Here is a 21642-nt window from a genome sequence, read left to right on the forward strand (position 1 = left end):
TGTTTTTCCAGATACTCATAAATCCTATCTCTCAGTACCCTTTCCATTACTTTGCCTACCACCGAAGTAAGACTAACTGGCCTGTAATTCCCGGGGTTATCCCTATTCCCTTTTTTGAACAGGGGCAAAACATTCGTCACTCTCCAGTCCCCTGGTACCACCCCTGTTGACAGTGAAGACGAAAAGATCATTGCCAACGGCTCTGCAATTTCCTCTCTTGCTTCCCACATAATCCTAGGATACATCCCGTCAGGCCCTTTATTGTCGCTGAATCAAAATTTTGGAACTCCTTCCCTAATAGCATGGAGGGTATTCCTACAACACATGGACTACAGCAGTTCAAGAAGGCACCACCTACTGCAAGGCAATTGAGAAAGGACACTAAATGCTAGCTCAGCAAGTGATGCCCACTCCCTGTGGCTGAATATATAAAAAAAAACTTGCTCTCCCAACTGTAATGAACAATCCTTTGTCAAGTGAGCTAAGGCAGTCTCTACCCAGACCGTCTAATAGCATGAATTGCGAATCAGTGTCAGAATTAGAACATTGAACAGTACAGCACAGTACAGGCCCTTTGGCTCCTGGTGTTGTGCTGACCTTTTACCCTACTCTAAGATCAAACTATCATCCATGCGCCTATCCAAGGATCGTTTAAATGTTCCTAATATATCTGACTCTTCTGCCACTGCTCTCTGCATAAAGAACCTATCGCTGATATCTCTCCTAGAACCTTCCTCTAATCACCTTTAAATTATGCCCCCTTGTGGCAGCCATTTCTACCCTGGGAAAAGTCTCTAGTTATCCACTCGATCTATGCCTCTCAAAGTCTTATACACTTTTATCAGGTCACCTCTCATTCTTCTTTGATCCAATGAGAAAAGCCTTAGCTCCCTCAACCTTTGTTCATAAAACATGCTCTCCACTCCAGGCAGCATCCTGGTAAATCTCCTCTGTACCCTCTCTAAAGCTTCCACATTCTTCCTATAATGAGGCAACCAGAACTGAACACTGAATATTCCATGTGTGGTCTAAGCAGGGCTTTATAGAACTGCAACATAACCTTGCCGTTCTTAAATTCAATCCACTTGCTAATGATTGCCAGCACACCATATGCCTTCTTAACAACCCTATCAACTTGGGTGGCAACTTTGAGGGATCTATGGACATGGACCCCAATATCTTTCTGTATCTCTACACTGCCAAGACTCCTGCCTTTAACCCTGTAATCTGAATTCAAATTTGACCTTCCAAAATGAATCATTTCATATTTTTCCAAGTTGAACTCCATCTGCCACTTCTCAGCCCAGCTCTGCACCCTGTCAATGTCCCGTTGCAACCTACAACAGCCCTCCATTCTATCCACAATTCCACCAGTCAGTCTGTCATCGGCAAACTTACTAGCCCACCATTCCCTTTCCTCATCCAAGTCATTTATAAAAATCACAAAGAGCAGTGGTCCCAAAACAGATCCCCATGGAACACCACTGGTCAGCGAGCTCAAGGCTGAATACTTTCCATCTACTACAGCCTTCTGTCTTCTATGAGCCAACCAAATCTGTATCCAGACATGAAATTTCCCTGTGTTCTATGCCTCCTTATTTGCTGAATGAGTCTACCGGGGGATCCTTATCAAGTGTCTTGCTAAAATCCATATACACCACATCCACTGCTTTCCCTTCATCAATGTGTTTTGTCACATCCTCAAAGAATTCAAAAAGCCTTGTGAGGCATGAACTGCCCCTCACAAATACATGCTGACTATCTCTAATCAAACTATGCTTTTCCAAATAATCTTAAATCCTGTCTCTCAGAATCCTCTCCAATAATTTGCCCACTGCTGACATAAAACTGACTGGTCTGTAATTCTGAGGATTATCCCTATTCCCTTTCTTGAACAAGGGAATAACATTAGCCACCCTCCAATCATCTGGACTGTGAGAACACAAAGATCATTGCCAAAGGTGCAGCAATTTCTTCCCTCGCTTCCTGTAATAACCTAGGGTATATCCCATCTGACCCAGGGGACTTATCTAACTTTATGTTTTTCAAACTTTCCAGCACATCCTCCTCCTTAACATCAACCTGTTCTAGCATATCAGCCTGCTTCACACTGTCCTCACAAATGACAAGTTCCATCTCATCAGTGAACACTGAAGCAAAGTATTCATTAAGGAACCCCCTTACCTCTTCTGACTCTAGGAACAAGTTCTTTCCACTATCGCTAATCTGCCCTGCCCTCACTCTGGCCATCCTCCCGGCCAAGGCTTTTTCATGCCCCCTTCTAGTTCTCCTAAGTCCATTCTTCAGTTCCTTCCTGGCTACCTTATAACATTCTAGAGCCCTGTATGATCCTTGCTACCTCAACCTGAAGTAAGCTCCCTGCTTCGTCTTGACTAGATGTTCCACATCTCTTGTCATCTAAGATTCCCTCACACTACCTTCCCTTCCTTGCCACAGTCACTTGTGGTTGGTAGTTCAATCTCCACTCCAGAGACTACCCTTTGAAATCCTCGGCTAATTCTCACTGGCATGCAGGGCTGAAGGAATGTCACACTATCAGAGATGCTTTTTTTTGGATGTGATATCAACTGGAAGGTTTGCCTGGCCCCTCACTTGGACAGGACAGATCCCATGGTGCTATTTTCAAGGAGGACAGAGGAGACTTCCCTGGTGTCTCTGCCTGCATTTACCCTTCAACCAACAGCATTAGAAAAAGTAATCACTTACTCGGCTGTCACATTGTTATTTGTGGGAGTCTGCTATGTGCAAGTTGCATGCCTGATTTCCCTCCAATAGTGACAGGCCAACAGCTTCCTCAGCTGCCAATTATGTTGGGATGGCCTGAGGCTAAAAACAGAGCATATGATAATGCAAATGCAAAGATAACTCTTTCTTTCTTTCAATTTAACACAGCAGGAACAAAGGAACTGATCTGAACTTTAGCCATTTCACACAGGCACTGCGGGTTATGTCCAAAGAATGCAGGGTTGAAAGTACCCACTTGCCATATTGTTGGGATATGTATGCTGCAGATCTACTCACATGCAGCCAGAAGATGTTTAGCCATTAAGTTTAACTGAGATGAGGGAAAGCTGACCTAAATACACACATGCCGTGCGTGAACCATGGACCACAAGTGCAGTATGGGGAAGGATTAGGGACAGGATGATTCTTCAAGTTACCTGTCTTTGGCCCAAGCAGATGCACAGTACAAAAACAAGGTTTCCCAGCATTGTGCAACTCCAATTTCATTAAAAACAGACACACATTTAAAAACTGTTACAGTGGTTGCTGCTCCTTCAATGATCCGGTATTGAGATGATTGAAGGATATGACCATTGCGTTCCTTCAAGCATTAAGACAACTCCCAACTTCACTTGTTAAGTTTAAATCCAAGATAGATAAATTTTTGTAATGCAGAAGTATTAATATGGACCAGAGGCAGGTATATGGAATTAGGCCACAGATCACCCATAATCTCACTGAAGGGCAGAACAGGCTCAGGGGCTGAATGGCCTACTCCTGTTCCGATGTCCATCAATATTTTCCCCATTGAGACACACATCTTGCTGGAACAGTAATGAAATGTCAGCAAAGAGAGCTGTTATTAATGCCAATAATAAGCATAACTGCACTTTAGAAGAGTCAGCAAAATAAGGACAGGCTGAATGATATTTTGAGATATGCCGTGGTTTGCGAATATCTAGAACTTGCTGCTTGATTTACTCCAATTTAGGGCCGCACATGGTTAGCATTGCTGCTTCATGGGACCTGGGTTTGATTCAATTCCAGCCTCGGGCGACTCTGTGTGTGGAGTTTGCACACTCTCCCTGTGTCTGCATGGGTTTCCCCAGTTCCTCCCACAGTCCAAAGATGTGCAGGTTAGGTGAATTAACCATCCTAAGTTGCCCATAGTGTTCAAGGATGTGTAGGTTAGGTGCATTAGTCAGGGGTAAATGTAGAATAATAGGGAATGGGTCTGAGTGGGATGCTTGTCTGGCGGCGGTTGGGGGGGGGGGTCGGTGTGGACTTGTTGGGCTGAATGGCCTGTTTCCACACTAGGGATTCAAGGAATCTTCCAAATGGACATACTGTGAGCTGATCGAAGTATAGTATAGAACTTCAAAATGTCATAGACAACGTGGTGGAATGGGTGGAAAAATGGCAGATGAAATTTGAGAGAGAAGCGTGAAGTGATTCATTTTCGTAGGGAGAGTACAGAGACACCATGCAAAATAAAGTAGTTAGATGAGCACAGGGACCCGCTTGTATATGCACATAAATCATTAAAAGCAGCAGGACAAGTGGAGAGAGTAGTTAATAAAGCATACAACTTTATTTGCAAGATGTTACTAATAGAAGCATACAATAAGATCAAGAAGTTATGTTAAACCTGTATCAAACACCATTTTGCCCTTAGCTGGAGTATTACATGCTGTTCTGGCCATCAGACTTTAGGAGAGATGTGAAACCATTACAGAGGATGCAGAAAAGATTCATGAAATTGGTCCCAAGCAGAAGGAAGATTGGAGACGATTAAGAGGAGGTTTATCAAGATGTACAAACTCACGGAGAGTTTGGACAGAGATTGATGGAAGGAATGAGAACTAAAGAACACAAATGCAAGGTGACTGGAAAAAGGAATAGCCACACAAGGAAGAATAGATTTATGCAGTGAGTGGTTAGGATCTGGCATTTACTGCCTGAGGATGTGCTGATGGTGGGTTCAATCGAGGGCTTGAATCGCTTTGTGAAAAGGAAAATTTTACAAGAAAGGCAAGAGTGTGATACTCGGCCAGTTGCTCTTGCAGAGAGCCAGCACAAGGACAACTGGTCTCATGGCCTCCTTATTCAATGGTTATTGTTAAGTAATGTCTATTCCCTAGCTCAGAAAGTGATTATCCCTGCAAAAAGTGAATGGCTCTTCATGAATGTATAAAAAATAAACTCCTAATATTTTACATGTTACTTTTTCTGTTTTTGTTCTTGGTTCAATCTTTCCATCCCTCTTTTCATTTCTTTCTGTGCCCAATTTGATTCAAATGTGTTCCATTTCCTTCGCTGTCATTCCTCTCTTTGTTTTTCAATCATTTACAGAAGTGTCAGACATCCTGTGGTCCTCACTGCACCATGAACTATACCTCAAGATATTTGAGAGTAAATACGCATTTTCTTAATGGGGCTTATCACAAGGTGGCCTACTGTCTTAATGCATGGGCAATTTGCAACGTGTGTGTGTGAGTGTGCGCGCGCGCGTGTGTGCAGATATCTTGATCTGTGCATGTGCACACATAATGTCCATCATTTTTCACAGTGGATTCTATTTCTCATTCGCAAGTATAATTTTTTCCATTTTATATCTACTCAGCATACCTTATGTGAAATTACACCATTTAACATAATGTCAATGTAAAATTATGCACACGCATTATTTATTACCTATGCGTTGGCGAAATGAATGCATCAGAGAGAAGCATCTCTGATTTACTTCTGGAGAAGATTTTGTCTTTAATGACAATACAGAACATTATACAGCTCAGAAAAATCCAATTATATTGCTTTCATCAATTTTGATAAAGGTTTTGACACATACGTCTCCCATGAAGGATTATTCATTATACTGTTGGATGCTTTCTGACCTTCTTACTGTTGTCTCTTACAATTCTGCATCCCAAGATTATCGTTTAAGTCAAGTCCCAGCTCCTGAAGAGTTTAAATTACTCTTTGCACTGATTAAATAGATTTTGACCAAGATCCCAGAAGAATCAGAAAACGTTTTTTGCAAATATTTTGTCAACTACAATCACAGAATGACAGAGGACATTCATGTCTGCATCGGATCCCTGAAAGAGTTACCCAACGCTTTCTTTATTCTTTCAGTGTTTGTAGGCATCACTGACAAGACCGGTATTTTTTTAGCCCAACTCTAATTGCCCTTGAACTGAATGGCTTTGCTCGGTCCATTTCAGCAGGCAGCTAAGACTCTCAGCCATATTACCATGCATCTGAAGTCACATGTAAGCCAGACCAGGTAAGAATGGCGGAGTTTCTTCCCCAAAGGACATTGATGAACCAGATGGGGTTTTATGACAATATCCGTCACAGTCATCATTAATGAGATGAGTTTAATATTGCAGATTTATTAGTTCAATTGAAATTCCTTCAGCTGTTGTGATGGGATTTGAACCTGTGTTCAATAACATTAATACCAAGCTACTGTCTCCTTTCCCCCATTTCCCGTTGCTTTCCCACGAAAACAGTTCTTGGTTTAGAGTGGGTGTTGTGTAGATGTATTAGAATGATACCTGGGCTCCAAGGGTTATGTTCAAAGGAGTGTTGCACAGTATTTGCATGTGTCATATTCACTGGAATTTAGAAAGTTGAGTGATAATTTCATCAAGGTTTGTGCGAAATTTGCAGAATGTATAGTAGAGAGAAGCTATTTCTACTGGCTGGGGATTGTAGCACTAATTCTAAAATTTAGTGCCAGACCTTTCAGTTGCACGGAAAATTATGGAGAAGGATCGGTGCTGGGTCCTCTACTTTTTGTCATTTACATAAATGATTTGGATGCGAGCATAAGAGGTACAGTTAGTAAGTTTGCAGATGACACCAAAATTGGAGGTGTAGTGGACAGTGAAGATGGTTACTTCAAATTACAACAGGATTTTGACCAGATGGGCCAATGGGCTGAGAAGTGGCAGATGGAGCTTAATTCAGATAAATGCGAGGTGCTGCATTTTGCGAAAGCAAATCTTAGCAGGACTTATACACTTAATGGTAAGGTCCTCGGGAGTGTTGCTGAACAAAGAGACCTTGGAGTGCAGATTCATAGCTCCTTGAAAGTGGAGTCGCAGGTAGCTAGGATAGTGAAGAAGGCGTCCGGTATGCTTTCCTTTATTGGTCAGAGTATTGAGTACAGGAGTTGGGAGGTCATGTTGCGGCTGTACAGGACATTGGTTAGGCCATATTGGAATATTGCATGCAATTCTGGTCTCCTTCCTATCGGAAAAATGTTGTGGAACTTGAAAGGGTTCAGAAAAGATTTACGGGGATGTTGCCAGGGTTGGAGGATTTGAGCTACAGGGAGAAGCTGAACAGGCTGGGGCTGTTTTCCCTTGGAGCATCGGAGGCTGAGGGGTGACCTTATAGAGGTTTACAAAATTATGAGGGGCATGCATAGGGTAAATAGACAAAGTCTTTTCCCTGGGGTCGGGGAGTCCAGAACTAGAGGGCATAGGTTTAGGGTGAGAGGGGAAAGATATAAGAGAGACAGAAGGGGCAACGTTTTCACACAGAGGGTGGTTTGTGTATGGAAGACCCCACAATTATTGTTAATAGCACCTTTCTTAAATGCTTTTTCTATTTCTTAATTTATTTTCTTCCCTACATCCTGACCACTGCTAGGAGGCCTGTACACACCTCCCGTTAGGCTGCCAGAGGAAGTGGTGGAGGCTGGTACAATTGCAACATTTAAGAGGCATTTGGATGGGTATATGAATAGGAAGGGTTTGGAGGGATATGGGCCGGGTGCTGGCAGGTGGGACTAGATTGGGTTGGGATATCTGGTCGGCATGGACGGGTTGGACCGAAAGGTCTGTTTCCATGATGTACATCTCTATGACTCTAATGTTAAAAGGGTGAGGAGAGCTCAGAACTTCTTAAGATTTCCCGAACAAGTAATAGGATAGACAGTGTGGAAAGCGTCAGGAATCTAACTTCAGGCACAACTCCAAAGAAGGGGCAGTCACTGCAAGACAGAGTGTGTTGTACTTAGATGCATGCAGCAAATGAAACAAGGTTAATGAAATTAACAGGTACAATGTTGAGGGTATCGCAGAGATGTGGCTACAAGGGGATCCGGACTGGAAACCAAACATCACAGGAATATCGAAAGTGCAGGTAGATGGGCAGGGGTGGGTAAGGCTGCCTTGTCAGTAAGAAATGAAATTAAAGCAGCAGCAAGAAGCGATATAGACTTGGAAGGTGTAGAAACTATGTGGGTAGAGTCGAGGAACTGCAAAGCCAAAATGAGCCTAACGGGAGGTGTGTACAGGCCTCCTAGCAGTGGTCAGGATGTAGGGAAGAAAATAAATTAAGAAATAGAAAAAGCATTTAAGAAAGGTGCTATTAACAATAATTGTGGGGTCTTCAATATGTAGTTGGACTGGGAAAATCAGTTTGGTAGCAGATCCCAAGGAAAGGCATTCGTGGAGTGTCTACAAGATGTCTGCAGTTTTTTTGGAGCAGCTTGTGGTACAGCCCACTAGGAAATAGGCAACTCTGGATTTGGCGATGTGTAATGAGGCAGACGTAGATTAGGGAAGTGAAGGGGAAGGAACCCCTAGAGGAAAGTGACCATAATATGATAGAATTTATCCTGTAGTTTGACAGGGAGAAGTTTGAATAATACGTAACGGTATTAAAATTGAGTAAACTCCCTCATATAAGTGTGGAGCTGGCCAGAGTAGATTGGAAGGGAGGCCTAGCATGGAAAATGGTGGAATAGCAATGGCAGAAATTTCTGGGGATAATTCTGTGAGCACAGCAGAAATTCATCCCAAGAAAGAAGAAACATACTAAGGGGAGAATAAGGTAACCATGGCTGTCAAAGAGGTCAAGACAATATGAAAGCAAAAGAACAACATAAAACGTGGTGAAGATTAACAGGAAGCCAGAGGATAGAGAAGTCTTTAGAAACAAGCAAAGGATAACTACAAGACTAGTAACAGAGGGGAATAAATATGAGGGTAAGCTAGCTAGTATTATTGAAGAAAATTGCAAGAATGTTTTAGATATATATACGTAAAAGAGGCATGAGTGGACATTGGACCACTGTAAAATGAGGCTGGAGAAGTAGTAATGGGGAACAAAGAAACGGTGGAGGAACTGAATCAGTATTTTGGCATCAGTCTTCACAGGGGAAGACACCAACAGCATACTAGATCTTCAAGAGTGTCAGGTGAATGCATTGGTCATCACTAAGGAGAAGGTACTGGGGAAAGGTCTGAGGTGGATAAATCAAGGAGACCAGATGGATTAAAGTCGAAGAGTGTGACTCTAATCTCCAGCATCTACTGTCCTCACTTTCTCCCAAATGGACTACCTCACAGAGTTTTGAAGGAGACAGCTGAGGAGATTGTGGAGATATTGGTGGTGATCTTTCAAGAATCACTGGAATCAGGGAAGCTCCCAGAGGAATGTAAAATGGCAAATGTAACACCCCTGTTTAGGGAGGGAGGGAGGCAGAAGACAGGAAACTATGAGAAAGTTAGAGGGGAGTCCATTGTGAATGGATGAGATTGCGGAGTACATGGAAGTGTATGATAAAATAGGGCTGAGTTAGCATGGCTTTCTCAAGGGGAAGTCAAGCCTGACAAATCTGTTGGAATTCTTTGAGGAGGTAGCAAGCAACTTAGACAAAGAAGAGCCAGAAGACGTGATCTATTCGGATTTCCAGAAGGTCTTTGACAAGGTGCCACATAGGAAGCTCTTAACTAAGATGGCGTTAGGACATGGTACTGGCATGGGTCGAGGATTGGCTGATTGGCAGAAGGCAGAGAGTGGGCATAAAGGGGTCTTTTTCAGGATGGCAGCCAATGATTAGTGGAGTTCAACAGAAGTCAATATTGGGTCTGACAACTACAGTCATTTCTTTTGTAGCGCAATAGTCACCATTCTTGTGCGACCCTGCAAGAATTATGCAATACGGACAGCACTTAAAGTGTTGGTGAAGCAATCGTGCTATAGCCAACATGTGTTAAAAGTTCACACATTAAAAACAGTCCCCTATTCATCAATCGCATTACAGCGAATTTGCATCGACGAAACATGCATTATAGCAGAACAACATTTACATTAACATTAACATGAGTAATCTAGGTGAAGGAACTGAGGGCACTGTTGTTAAATTTTCAGAAGACAGAAAGATAGATGGAGGGGCAGGTAGTCCTGCTTGAGGAAGTGGGGAGGCTGCAGAAAGACTTGGACAGGCTAGGAGAGTAGGCAAAGAAATGGTACATGGAATATAATGTGGGAAAGTGTGAGGGCATGCACTTTGGTAGGAAGAATAGAGACAAGTCTACTTTCTAAATGGAGAAAAGGCTTCAGAAATCTGAAGGACAAAGGTACTTAGGAGTTCTAGCTCAGGATTCTCTTAAGGTTAACATGCAGGTTCAGATGGCAGTTGGGAAAGCAAATGCAACGTTAGCTTTCATTTCAAGAGGGCTAGAATACAAGAACAGGAATGTAATTCTGAGGCTGTAAAAGGCTTTGGTCAGACCTCATTTAGAACACTGCGAATGGTTTAGGGCCTTATATATTAGAAAGGATATGGTGGTGTTGGAAGGAGTTTAGAGGAGGTTTACAAGAATTGCCCAGGTATAAAGGGCTCATCTTATGAGGAGCAGTTGAGGACTGTGGATCTGTACTTGATGGAGTCTAGAAGGATATGGGTGAATCTCATTGAAATTTCCAGAATACTGAGAGGCCTGGATAGAATGGAAATGGAGAAGATGTTTCCACTAGTAGGGCACAGCCTCAGATTGAAGGAACGACCCTTGAGAACTGATATGAGGAAGAATCTCTTCAGCCAGAGGCTGGTTATTCTTTGGAACTCATTGCTGCGGAAGGCTGTGGAGGCCAAGTCATAGAGTATATTTAAGACAGAGATAGATTGGTTCTTCATTAGTAAAGGGATCAAGGGTAATGGGGAGAAGGTAGGAGAATGGGGTTGAGGAACATATCAGCCATGATCAAATGGCAGAGCAGTGTCAATGGGCCAAATGGCCTAATTCTGCTCCTATGTATTATGGTCTTTTAGGAATGAAATTCAGAAACTTGTCACACATAAATGGTGATAAAAGTTTTGGAACTCTCCTTGACAAATGGCAACTGATTCGGAATTAATTGTTAACTTTAAATTGGAGGGCAATGGATTTTTGTTCACAAAAACTTAACAAGCTTTGAGATGTATAAAAGTACTTCGGATGATCTCACAGAATGACATACAATTATAAAAGGTGTGGAAGGCTTTCACCTGTGCCACAGTCTCTTAATTCTGCAAAGTATTTCTTAAGTTCCACTTTTGTAGCTTCATAGATTCTTACTGGATCTTAAAAGTGGCAGAGTGATATTAACAACAACCTTAGTTAAGACTAGATTACTAACAGTATGGAAACAGGCCCTTCGGCCCAACAAGTCCACACCAACCTGCCAAAGCACAACCCATCCAGACCCATTACCCTACATTTACCTCTTCACCTAACACTATGAGCAATTTAGAATGGCCAATTCACTTAACCTGCACATTTTTGGATTGTGGGAGGAAACCGGAGCACCCGGAGGAAACCCACGCAGACACGGAGAGAATGTGCAAACTCCGCACAGAGAGTCGCCTGAGGCAGCAGTGCTATCCACTGTGCCGCCCCATTATTAAAAGCAAATCAAATTGACAAATGACGACTAACCTATAAGGGAATTGATACTCTGTATGGAATCCCCGTGTAAGGACCTTTAAAAACAATTCTACACTGATTATATTAAGCTGAATGTCTGACTAACTATTTTTCATTGCCTGATAAACTACACGAGACTCATTTCATACTTCTCCTCAAACTCAGAATTTATTCATTGGTACAGGCAAGATGTCTGTAAAGGAGTTACTGGGGCTGATAAATTAAATATTAAGTTGAATGTTAAATAATCCATGGTCTCTATTTCAAAGAAAAAAAGGAAAAGAGTTTGTCCCAGAGTCCTGCACAATACCTATTAGTTTAAGGAAGAGTGACTGAGCTCTTCCTAATTTCCTAAACAATATTTATCCCTAAATCAATATTATAAAGAAGAACAGAAGGTGTGGTCAGTGGGATCTTGCTGTGTATAAAGTGTTTACTGTGTTTCTCTCTCCATCCCGTCATTGGCTGTGATGTAAAGAGATAGTGTATTTTGCCACAGGAATGTTTTTAAGTTTAAATTTCAAATACTACACTTCGTTCAAAAATCCTTTGTCTGCAATGCAGAACCTAGTTTTTAAACTGAGGTGAATTTAGTGAGGTTGAGAAGATTTATATTCTGTGCTCAGATCTATCAGCAACTGTGTGGGTGCTACACACACACACGCCTGTCAAACAGCTGTGAGCACACTCCGAGATTTGGGATAACAGTTGTTCACCGGAGGTGACCGTGAGGTCAAATATCTGGAGTTTGATGGCTCTGACTGAGGAGTTATGTTGCAGATGGTGTTAATGCCTGCATTCCTAGGTTTCATTGTGATTACAGCGAGAACAGAGTGCGGTGAAGCACAATGCTTGTAGGATGCTCTGCATTTCATTGTGACTTTTACTGTTCCCTATGCAGGAGGAAGGAATGGGCATTTACTGATGAAAGACTCCAACTGAAGTCCCAAAGGTGAAAAAGCCGGGTGGTACATTTCCCCCAAAGGTCGACTGGGACCATTCATGAAACAGCAATGCCATTCTCCGATCTATTTTAACAAAAGCAAAATACTGCGATGCTGAAGATCTGAAATTTTAGAAGTGCTGAAGAAATTGATCAAGTTTGGCAGCATCTCAGGAGAGAGAACTAGAGTGAATGTTTTCTCCAGATGCTGTCAGACCTGCTGAGTTTCTCCAGCACTGACCAATTTCCCTACAGCATTCAATTTGTGACAAAACAAACGTCAACCAGAAAACAATGCCCATTGTGATTCCAAATCCTTTGGCTTACAAAGGCTCCCAGTCTGATAGTACTTCCATTTTAAATTTCACTTCTTGTCTGCAAGCTCGTCAATGGACTTGCTCTTTATATCTCATCCCATCGCACTTCCCTTTAATATCTTTGTGCTCCCCTAATTCTGGTCTCTTGCTCATCCCGGATTTTAATCACTCTGCCACTGGTTGAAGTGGCTTCACCGACTGACTCCATAAACTCTGGAATATCCCACAAATGTCCTCAATGTCTGTTACTCCCTAAAACCAACCTCCTGAAGAAATTTTTAGTCACTTTTTGTTTCACTCATTCACGGGGTGAGGCTGGGTCAGCGTTCACTGCCCATCACTAATTGGCTAGAGGGCAGTTAAGCATCAACCACTTTGTTGTGGGTCTGGAGTCACATGTAGGCCAGACCAGGTAAGGAAGAAAGTCTCCTTTCCTATTGGGCAAAAGTGAATCAACAATTAGATTCTTAATTCCAGATTTTTTTTTTTACTGAATTCAAATTCCACTATCTGCCATGGTGGGATTCGAACCCAGGTACCCAGAACATGACCTGCATCTCTAGATTACAACTAAGCCAACACCTCCCCTATATGGCCTAATATTACATTTTGTGGCTTAGGTGTCAAATGTTATTTGATGCTGCTGCTGTGAAATATATAGAAATGCTCTAAGATGTCAAAGGAAATACAATAAATGCAAGTTGTTGTAATGTCAAGTAAAACCTTACGAGGTGTAGCAGAGTTCAAATCCTGTTCTCTTCCTCCCCAGGGACAGGCGTTCTAAAACACTTGATATATTTTTAGTTTTTGCAGGAGTCATGAAGCCTCTCACATTGAGCTTATGCATCTAAAAGTACGTGGTTAGAGGCAGTGCTCGCTCCAGTTTGGAACTCTTACTAAAAGAATGGATGAGTCATTAACAAGCACTCTCAAGATCACATTCTGTTCAAAAGGAAAAGTAGTTCTGTGACGGTATGCTCCTAGTGAGAAGTCTTGATGGTGACACCAGCAAAGGATGAAAGAGGGCTGATTTTAGTATAAAATGTAATCTTTGGACCAGGCATCAAACCTCTCATTTATCTATTTCAAGGTTAAAACAAAGGCCAGTTCTGCCCTCGCAAATAAAAAGGTTCCATTGCACTACTTCAAAGGAGAGCAAGGCAGTTCTCCGTGAATACTTGGGCCAAGCCACATCACAAATAAACACATTATTTGATCTTTTGTACAATGCTGTTTGTGGGATCTTGCTGTGTGTAAAGTCACTACACTTCAAAATGTCCTCCTTTGGTGGTGAAACACCTTGAGACATTGTGAGATTATGAAAGTGTATTGTAATATGCAAAGCTTGTCACATTCTTTAAAGGTAGGAGTCACAAATAGAAAACTGGAGATAGATTAATCACCTCCTTCACAGAAAGCCAGTGTTAACTACAGTAGGACTTCCCGAGATGAAACATGCCACCCACTCTCAATTAGAATCAATGGATGACATGACACAAGTAGAAAGATGTGAGCAAAATGGCTTAATATCCTGCTAAAAAAAAATCATTCAATCCCTCTCCTTTTGTTCAGCACTCATGTGGATTGATCCTGGTTTTCTTTCAAAGTTTAAGGGAAGATATAATAGAATCATACAATCCTGACAGTGTGAAAGCAGACCATTCAGCCCATTGAGTCCACACTGACCCTCTGAAGAGCATCCCACTCAGACCCACTCCCCTACCATTATCCCCACAACCCTGCATTTCCCATGGCCAACACATCCCTAGATACTATGGGCCATTTAACATGGTCATTCCACCTCGCATGCACATTTTCGGACTGTGGGAGGAAACTGGAGCACTCAGAGGAAACCCACACACACACACGGGAAGAATGTGCAAACTCCATACAGTCACCTAAGGGGTCCCTGGCACAGTAAGGCAGCAGTGCTAACCATTGAGTCACTGTGCCACCATCCCACCCTTAGATATATTTGTGTTGTAATAGATGTATTTGAAATCATGTTGAATTTTGGTATTGTAAACATGGAACTGTGTCGACTTCCAGGAGCATTGGTAAACAAAGAACAGAGTAAAGATAACTGATACAAAAAAGGGGAATTCTTTTTCATGCAATGAGTTGTGAAGTCTGGAATACAGTGCCTGAGAGGGCAGTGGAAGTAACTTTCAAACAGAACATATGGAGCTATGGGAAACAAGCTGGGGAGTGGGACAGATTGAATAACTCTTTCAAAGTTAAACATGTGAGAGATAAAATAATGGAAGGATGTGCTGAAATGTTTATGTAGGAACAGAGGAGGCTACTGTGTAACATAATCAGCAGCCCAGGCAAGATGGGCTGAATGGTCTCCTGTGCAATGTAATTCTATGCTTGGTCTACGATTGATGGAGGAATCAGACAATTGCTAACTACGAAGACAACTTCTAGTTCTTCAAAGGTAAACTTTAACAATTCACATAATTCCAAATAGCTGATTCTGTTAGCAAAGTCTGTCATCATCAACCTCAACCGCCACTCTATTGCTAATCAATAAGAATATCAACTCTATCACACTCACCAGCTCACAGTCCACGATGCCAGACACAAACTGAGCGCTCTGGCATGAGAGAACGAATCCAGCCAAGTTCAGCAGGACACAGACAACGGACAGTAGGATGAACAGGTTTACCTGGAACAAGAGAAGACATCAATGAACAAAGGGCTTCTCCATCATCATTCTCACACAAAACAATTCAGAAGTTCACATATTTCAGTAAGGGGGACAGCTGTCTGCAAGAGAACAGCAGGATGGGCACTCTACATTTCAACAGTGGAGACTGCTAAACATCTTTACAAGCTCAGAAATAGTGGGAATATAGATCATGTTTCCAATTGTGGGGAAAAACCAGAACTAAGAGTCATAAATTTCAGGTTAACAATTCACCAAAGCTCCTTCGACAACATCTTCCAAAGCCATGACCACTTCCATCGAGAAGAACCATTAAGATACCCTCCAAGCTACTCACCATCCTGAATTGGAAATATAACACTGTTACTTCAGGGGCACTGGGTCAACATCCTGGAAGACTCTCCCTAGCAGTATTGTGGGTCTACTTACTGCAACGGATCAAGAAGGCAACTCACCAATACCCTCTGCAGGGTATTGCTAGCCCAGCCAGCAACGCCAGCCAAAAATGAATAACTATTAATTCCAATGAGAAATTCAGGAGACATTTCTCTGCCGAGTGAATGGTGAGAACTTGCTACACCAAGGCACAGTTGAGGCAAATAGCATAGAAACTTTTAAGACAAATTAGTAATGGATAAACATGAGAGTTGGGGCAATGAGGAAAAGCCAGATGCTGACCATAGGCTCTAAGACTATAAAACATTGGAGCAGAAGTAGACTATCTGGCCCATCAAGTCTGCGCTGACATTTTGTGAGATCATAGCTGATCTGATAATCCTCACCTACACCTTCTTGTTTTTTCCACATAATCAATGAGAGAATCATGGGATTAAAAATATGCCTCAGCCTTGAACAGAGTTAAGGACATAATTTCCACACTTCTCTTTGATAGAGAATTCTACAGTTTCAGAAGCTTCAGAGAAGTTCCTTTCTATTCCTGTCTTAAATGGACAACCCCGAACCCAGAGACTATGTCCTCTCGTTCTGGACTCTTCCACAAGGGGAACCAACCTCCCCATTTCTATCCTGTCAAATCTCCTAAGAATCCTTAATGTTCCAATAAGATCACCTGTCATTATTCGAAACCCAACTCACTCAACCTCTCCACATAAGAGAGTCAGTCCATACCTAGTAGTGAACTTTCTCTGGACTGCCTCCAATGCCAATATATCCTTCCTGAGGTAAGGGGACCAAAACAATATTCTAGTTGTGGTCTAATTAGTGCCTTATATAGTTTTAGCAAGACTTATCTATTTTAGGAAACAGGAATGGGCCTGTTCTGCATCTCCAGCTTGTTCTGCTACCATTCAATAAGATCATGGCTCATCGAAGGCCAAACTCCAAATACCTTCCTTTGGCCCATATCCCTAATACCTTTGCTTAATGAATATGCACCCATCAGATTTAAGACTAACAGCTAATCCTGTATCAACTGGTGTTTGTGGACGAGAGCTCCAAACATCTACCACCCTTCATATTTAGAAGTGCTTCATATTTCCTGAACAGTCTGGCCCTAATTGTTAGATTGAGGCCCCTAGTTCTAGAAACCCCAGTCAGTACAAATAGTTTATCCTTATCTACCCTGTCTTTTCTGCTAATACTGTCAATGTCATGGGTTCAATCTCCAAATAGGCAATGCTGCTGGTTTCCACACCACAAATTTTACACTCCATTCCCTTTGGAAAAAAGCCAACATCTCATTTGCCTTCCCTATTACCTACTGAACTTGGATGCTAGCTTTTTGTGATTTATGCACTAGGAATGCCAAATGTCTCTGAGCTCAGCTTTCTGAAGTCCTTTCTCAATTAAATAACATATAGTTTCCTATAATCTTATTGATATAAGAAAAGGTTATTACATAACCATAACGTGGGCAGCCCGTTGGCTCAGTGGTTAGCACTGCAGCCTCACAGCATCAGGTACCCAGGTTCGATCCCTGCCTCGGATGTCTGTCTGTGTGGAGTTTGCACATTCGCCCCATGTCTGCATAGGTTTTCTCCGGGTGCTCCGGTTTCCTCCCACAGTCCAAAGATTAGATTATTAGATTACATTAGATTCCCTACAGTGCGAAAACAGGCCCTTTCGCCCAACAAGTCCATACCGACCCTCCAAAGAGTAACCCATCCAGACCCATTTCCCTCTGACTAATGCACCTAACACTATGGGCAATTTAGTATGGCCAATTCACCTGACCTGCACATCTTTGGACTGTGGGAGGCCCACGTTAGGTGGATTGGCCATGCTAAATTGCCCATAGCGTTAGGTGCATTAGTAAATTTGCGGGGGGAATGGGTCTGGGTGGGTTACTCTGTGGACTTGTTGGGCCAAAGGGCCCACACTGTACGAAATCTAATCTAACGTCACATTGTCTTCATTATATTCCACAGCTAAGTTCTTGCCCACTCACTCCATCACTTGCTTATCCTCTGTACACTTTCTGTAGCATCCTCACCACTTGTCTTCCCACCTATTTTAGTGTCATCTGCAAACCAAGTGACAGTACACTCACATCCTTCATCTAAATCATTCATATATATTGCAAATAAGTGTAGCCCCAGCACCGATTCCTTTGATGCTCCACTAGTTACAGGCTTCCATCCAAAACATGTTCCTCTTTTTCCAACTCTGTCTTCTAGTAGTTAGCCCATTTTCTACCTATGCCAATACACTTCCTCTAACACCATGGGTTTTTACTTTAATTAGGGGCTTTATGTGCACTACCTAATGTGCATTACTCAGAATAGTAGGTGCATGGAATGGCATGCCTGTAACAGTAGTAGACGTGCAACAATAAGGGCATTTAAATGGGCATTGGACCTACATATGGATAATAATGGAACAGTGTAGGTTAGATGGGCATCAGATTAATTTTGCAGGTTGGCATAACGTTGAGGGCTGTAACGTTCTATGTACCTTTTTAGATACCTTTTCAAAATCAAATATATTACATCTAATGACTCTCCTTTATCTATACTGCTTGTTACTTGCTCAAATAATTCTAACAAATTAGTCAGGCATGATTTCCCTTTCAGGAAGTTGTGCTGACTCTGGTTGGTAATAGCATGGCCAAATGATAACAGTATTTCCAAATGCTCTGCTTTTGCATCCATTATAATCAGAACTGTTGACATTCCCAGCAGATAAAATTGATAATATATATTGAGAGAATGTTTGGAGTAAATGCATCATAACTTGATAAACAGTTTAGACATACTTAATGCATACATACATTTTCATACTCTGATTGCAGCCCCTAGTTTTCCTAGCACCTATCCATCTTTCTGAGGAGCAGCTGTCCTAAGCATTGGTTAAATGCACATTTATCGTCTCATCACAAATGATAACCATCAGAATTTCAAACTGACTGTCAGCATGTCAATGGTCACTGACAGCTATTACCATCAACCCTTTGTCCTGATCTGAACCACAGTCATTTGATCATCGAATTCAATCCAGACTGGGAGGTGCTCTCTTCTCGACTTCCGGGTGGGCGGCACGGTGGCACAGTGGTTAGCACTGCTGCCTCACAGCGCCGGAGACCCGGGTTCAATTCCCGCCTCAGGCGACTGACTGTGTGGAGTTTGCACGTTCTACCCGTGTCTGCGTGGGTTTCCTCCGGGTGCTCCGGTTTCCTCCCACAGTCCAAAGATGTGCAGGTCAGGTGAATTGGCCATGCTAAATTGCCCGTAGTGTTAGGTAAGGGGTAAATGTAAGCGTATGGGTGGGTTGCGCTTCGGCGGGTCGGTGTGGACTTGTTGGGCCGAAGGGCCTGTTTCCACACTCTGTAATCTAATCTAATAGGGGAATACTTCCAAACAAAACCAACAACCCAGCACACACAAACGTACGTGTGTGTGTGTGTGTGTGTGTGTGTGTGTGTGTGTGTGTGTGTGTGTGTGTGTGTGTGTGTTTATAAATATATTTTCAGATGTATGCATATACGATGGGCACATATACACAACACACATACATGCACCAAAACAGATAATACAGGCCCATATATACAAACACAGCATACATTCAAAAGTATTCACACATAAACACACAGTCAGAGATATGAACAAGATACTCAGATACAGAGACACTGAGACAGGGACGAACATATATAAACTTTGACAGATGTAGGTCACAGACGTAATGGACTAGACACAATATTTCAATATTTGTGGAAGCATCTAGCTTCTCATCTTAATGAAAATCTATGATACACAGTAACTGGCTTAGGAACAGACAAGGTCAAAATAACAGATTATGGGAGAAGGAATTAATAATAATAAGGAAATACTATTTTAAATCATGGCTAGGGATAAAGCCTCAGTCTTGGACACCGAATTGGGTCGTTCGTCATCTCAGCAATGATATATATTACTGACTGCTAACACAATGAAGGATTGATTCATCACACCAGTAGCTAGCTAATGTGTGGTTAGAAAATACATTCACAGAATAATATTACTTACCCAAATCAATGTCACTAAGTCCCTCCATATCCATGTTGTGCCCTCATTCAGCAATCTCCTCCATCATTGTACCCACTTCTTGAATTTCTGTTCCCTTGTTAACTAATTAAAGCTTTTAGGAAGGGATATACAATGGGCTGAATTGTACATTCATTTTATTAAGTGCAAGTTACAATGACATTTTTGGAGGGATTTGCACTAAGATTTCATGCTTACTGAATATGGCTCATTACCTACCTACCCCACATCTGTGGCAGCTCTCACATCCAATTCAATCCTTATTTTACTACATGAGGTTTCTGGAACAAATGCAGATATCCACTAATAGACCTGTATCCCTGGTACCTCGGCCACTGTACACATTGGCATTCTGAAGCCATCTTGCTTGATCAATGGTATTTTCTGAAGATAATCGGAGAAGGGGAGGATGACACCATGATTCTCCAACAGGGACCGGCAGGTCCTGGTTGAGAGGTTGGTACAAAACAGACCTCTGGAGGTGGTCATGCCACCAGACCCTGCCAGCCTGGTCCGAGGCCACTACTTGGGTCAGTGTTGTCACGACGAGAAACTAATAACAGCAAATGTTCGAGTGAACCAGCCTGTGATTGGGAAAGCAATTCAATCCTCTCTACTTGCAGGCAGCTGTTCTCCCATTGGACACGTCAGTGATTGAATTTTCTCAGGCAGTTTTGGTGGGATACATTTGCCCGGTGTATTTTGAGCTCTGGAAAAAAAAATCCACAATCTCTCATCATCTAGAAAGACATGCTCCCACCCAAGTTGCACACCATCCTGAGTTGGGATTATATTGCCATTCCCTCAGTATCGCAGGGTCAATATCCTGGAACTTCTTCCCAACATTGGGAGTAGCCCAAGGACTGCAGCGGTTCAAGAAGGCAGCTCACCCTCACCTTCCAAGGGCAATAAATGCTAGCACAGCTGGAAGACCTACAACTCACAAGAGAATGCTGCAAGAAGGGTGGAAGGAAGAGAAGCTGCAATAGTGGTTGGTGGTTTGGGAGGTTGCAATGGAGGCGAGAGGTAACATACTTTTGTTACATTTTTTTTTCCAGCTGAGTAAGTTATTTGCATTTCAGTGACAGAGAAGCATTATATCTCACAGAATGTGCAGCACAAAATTATAGCCAATGGCTTTATGCCAGCGTTTTTTAAAAAAATATTCATGGCATGTAGATGTTGCTGGCTGGGCTGGGATTTATATCCTATCCCTAGGTGCCCCTTGAGAAGGTGGTGGTCGGCTGCCTTCATTAAAGGCGACAGTCCATATGCCAGAAGTTGACCCAAAATGCCCTTTGGGAGGGAATTCCAGGACGTTGACCCAGTGACACTGAAGGAATGGTGATATATTTCCAAGTCAGGACAGTGAATGGCTTGCAGAGGATCTTGCAAGTGATGGTCTTCCCATATATCTACTGCCCTTGTCCTTCTAGATGGAAGTGGTTGTGGGTTTGGAAGGTGCTGACTCTTATAGGAGTACACACTGCTGCTACTGGGTATCCATTGAGGAGGGGGTGAATGTTTGTCGGATACTTCATCTTGGATGGTGCAAAGCAATGGTAATGCCCTCAATGAGCTCCTTCAATCCCTAATTCATTTAATCCTGTCAGCAAATCCTTGTACTCCTTTCTCTCTCTCTCTTTCATTAGAATGTGAGAAGCAGGAGAAGCTGTTCTAGATACTTTGAATGGTCTGAGAGCAATGCTACAGGGAATTTAGTTGTTTAAGGTTTGCTCTTTAAAGTATTGCATTCTGCTTCTTACAAATGTACTTG

The 21642-nt window shown here is 42.4% G+C and overlaps 1 protein-coding gene across 2 annotated transcripts in view; it reads right to left on the reverse strand.

Annotated features, from left to right (window-relative positions):
- Positions 1-21642, reverse strand: part of fam189a2 (family with sequence similarity 189 member A2) — a 126732-nt gene that overhangs the window by 44829 nt on the left and 60261 nt on the right. For both annotated transcript variants that reach the window (XM_043716853.1, XM_043716843.1), the window contains exon 3: positions 15277-15387. In XM_043716853.1, coding sequence (XP_043572788.1) covers positions 15277-15387 — 111 coding nt within the window. The remainder of the gene's footprint in view (positions 1-15276; positions 15388-21642) is intronic.

Source organism: Chiloscyllium plagiosum, chromosome 2 (genome assembly GCF_004010195.1).
Source record: "Chiloscyllium plagiosum isolate BGI_BamShark_2017 chromosome 2, ASM401019v2, whole genome shotgun sequence".
Lineage (NCBI taxonomy): Eukaryota > Metazoa > Chordata > Chondrichthyes > Orectolobiformes > Hemiscylliidae > Chiloscyllium > Chiloscyllium plagiosum.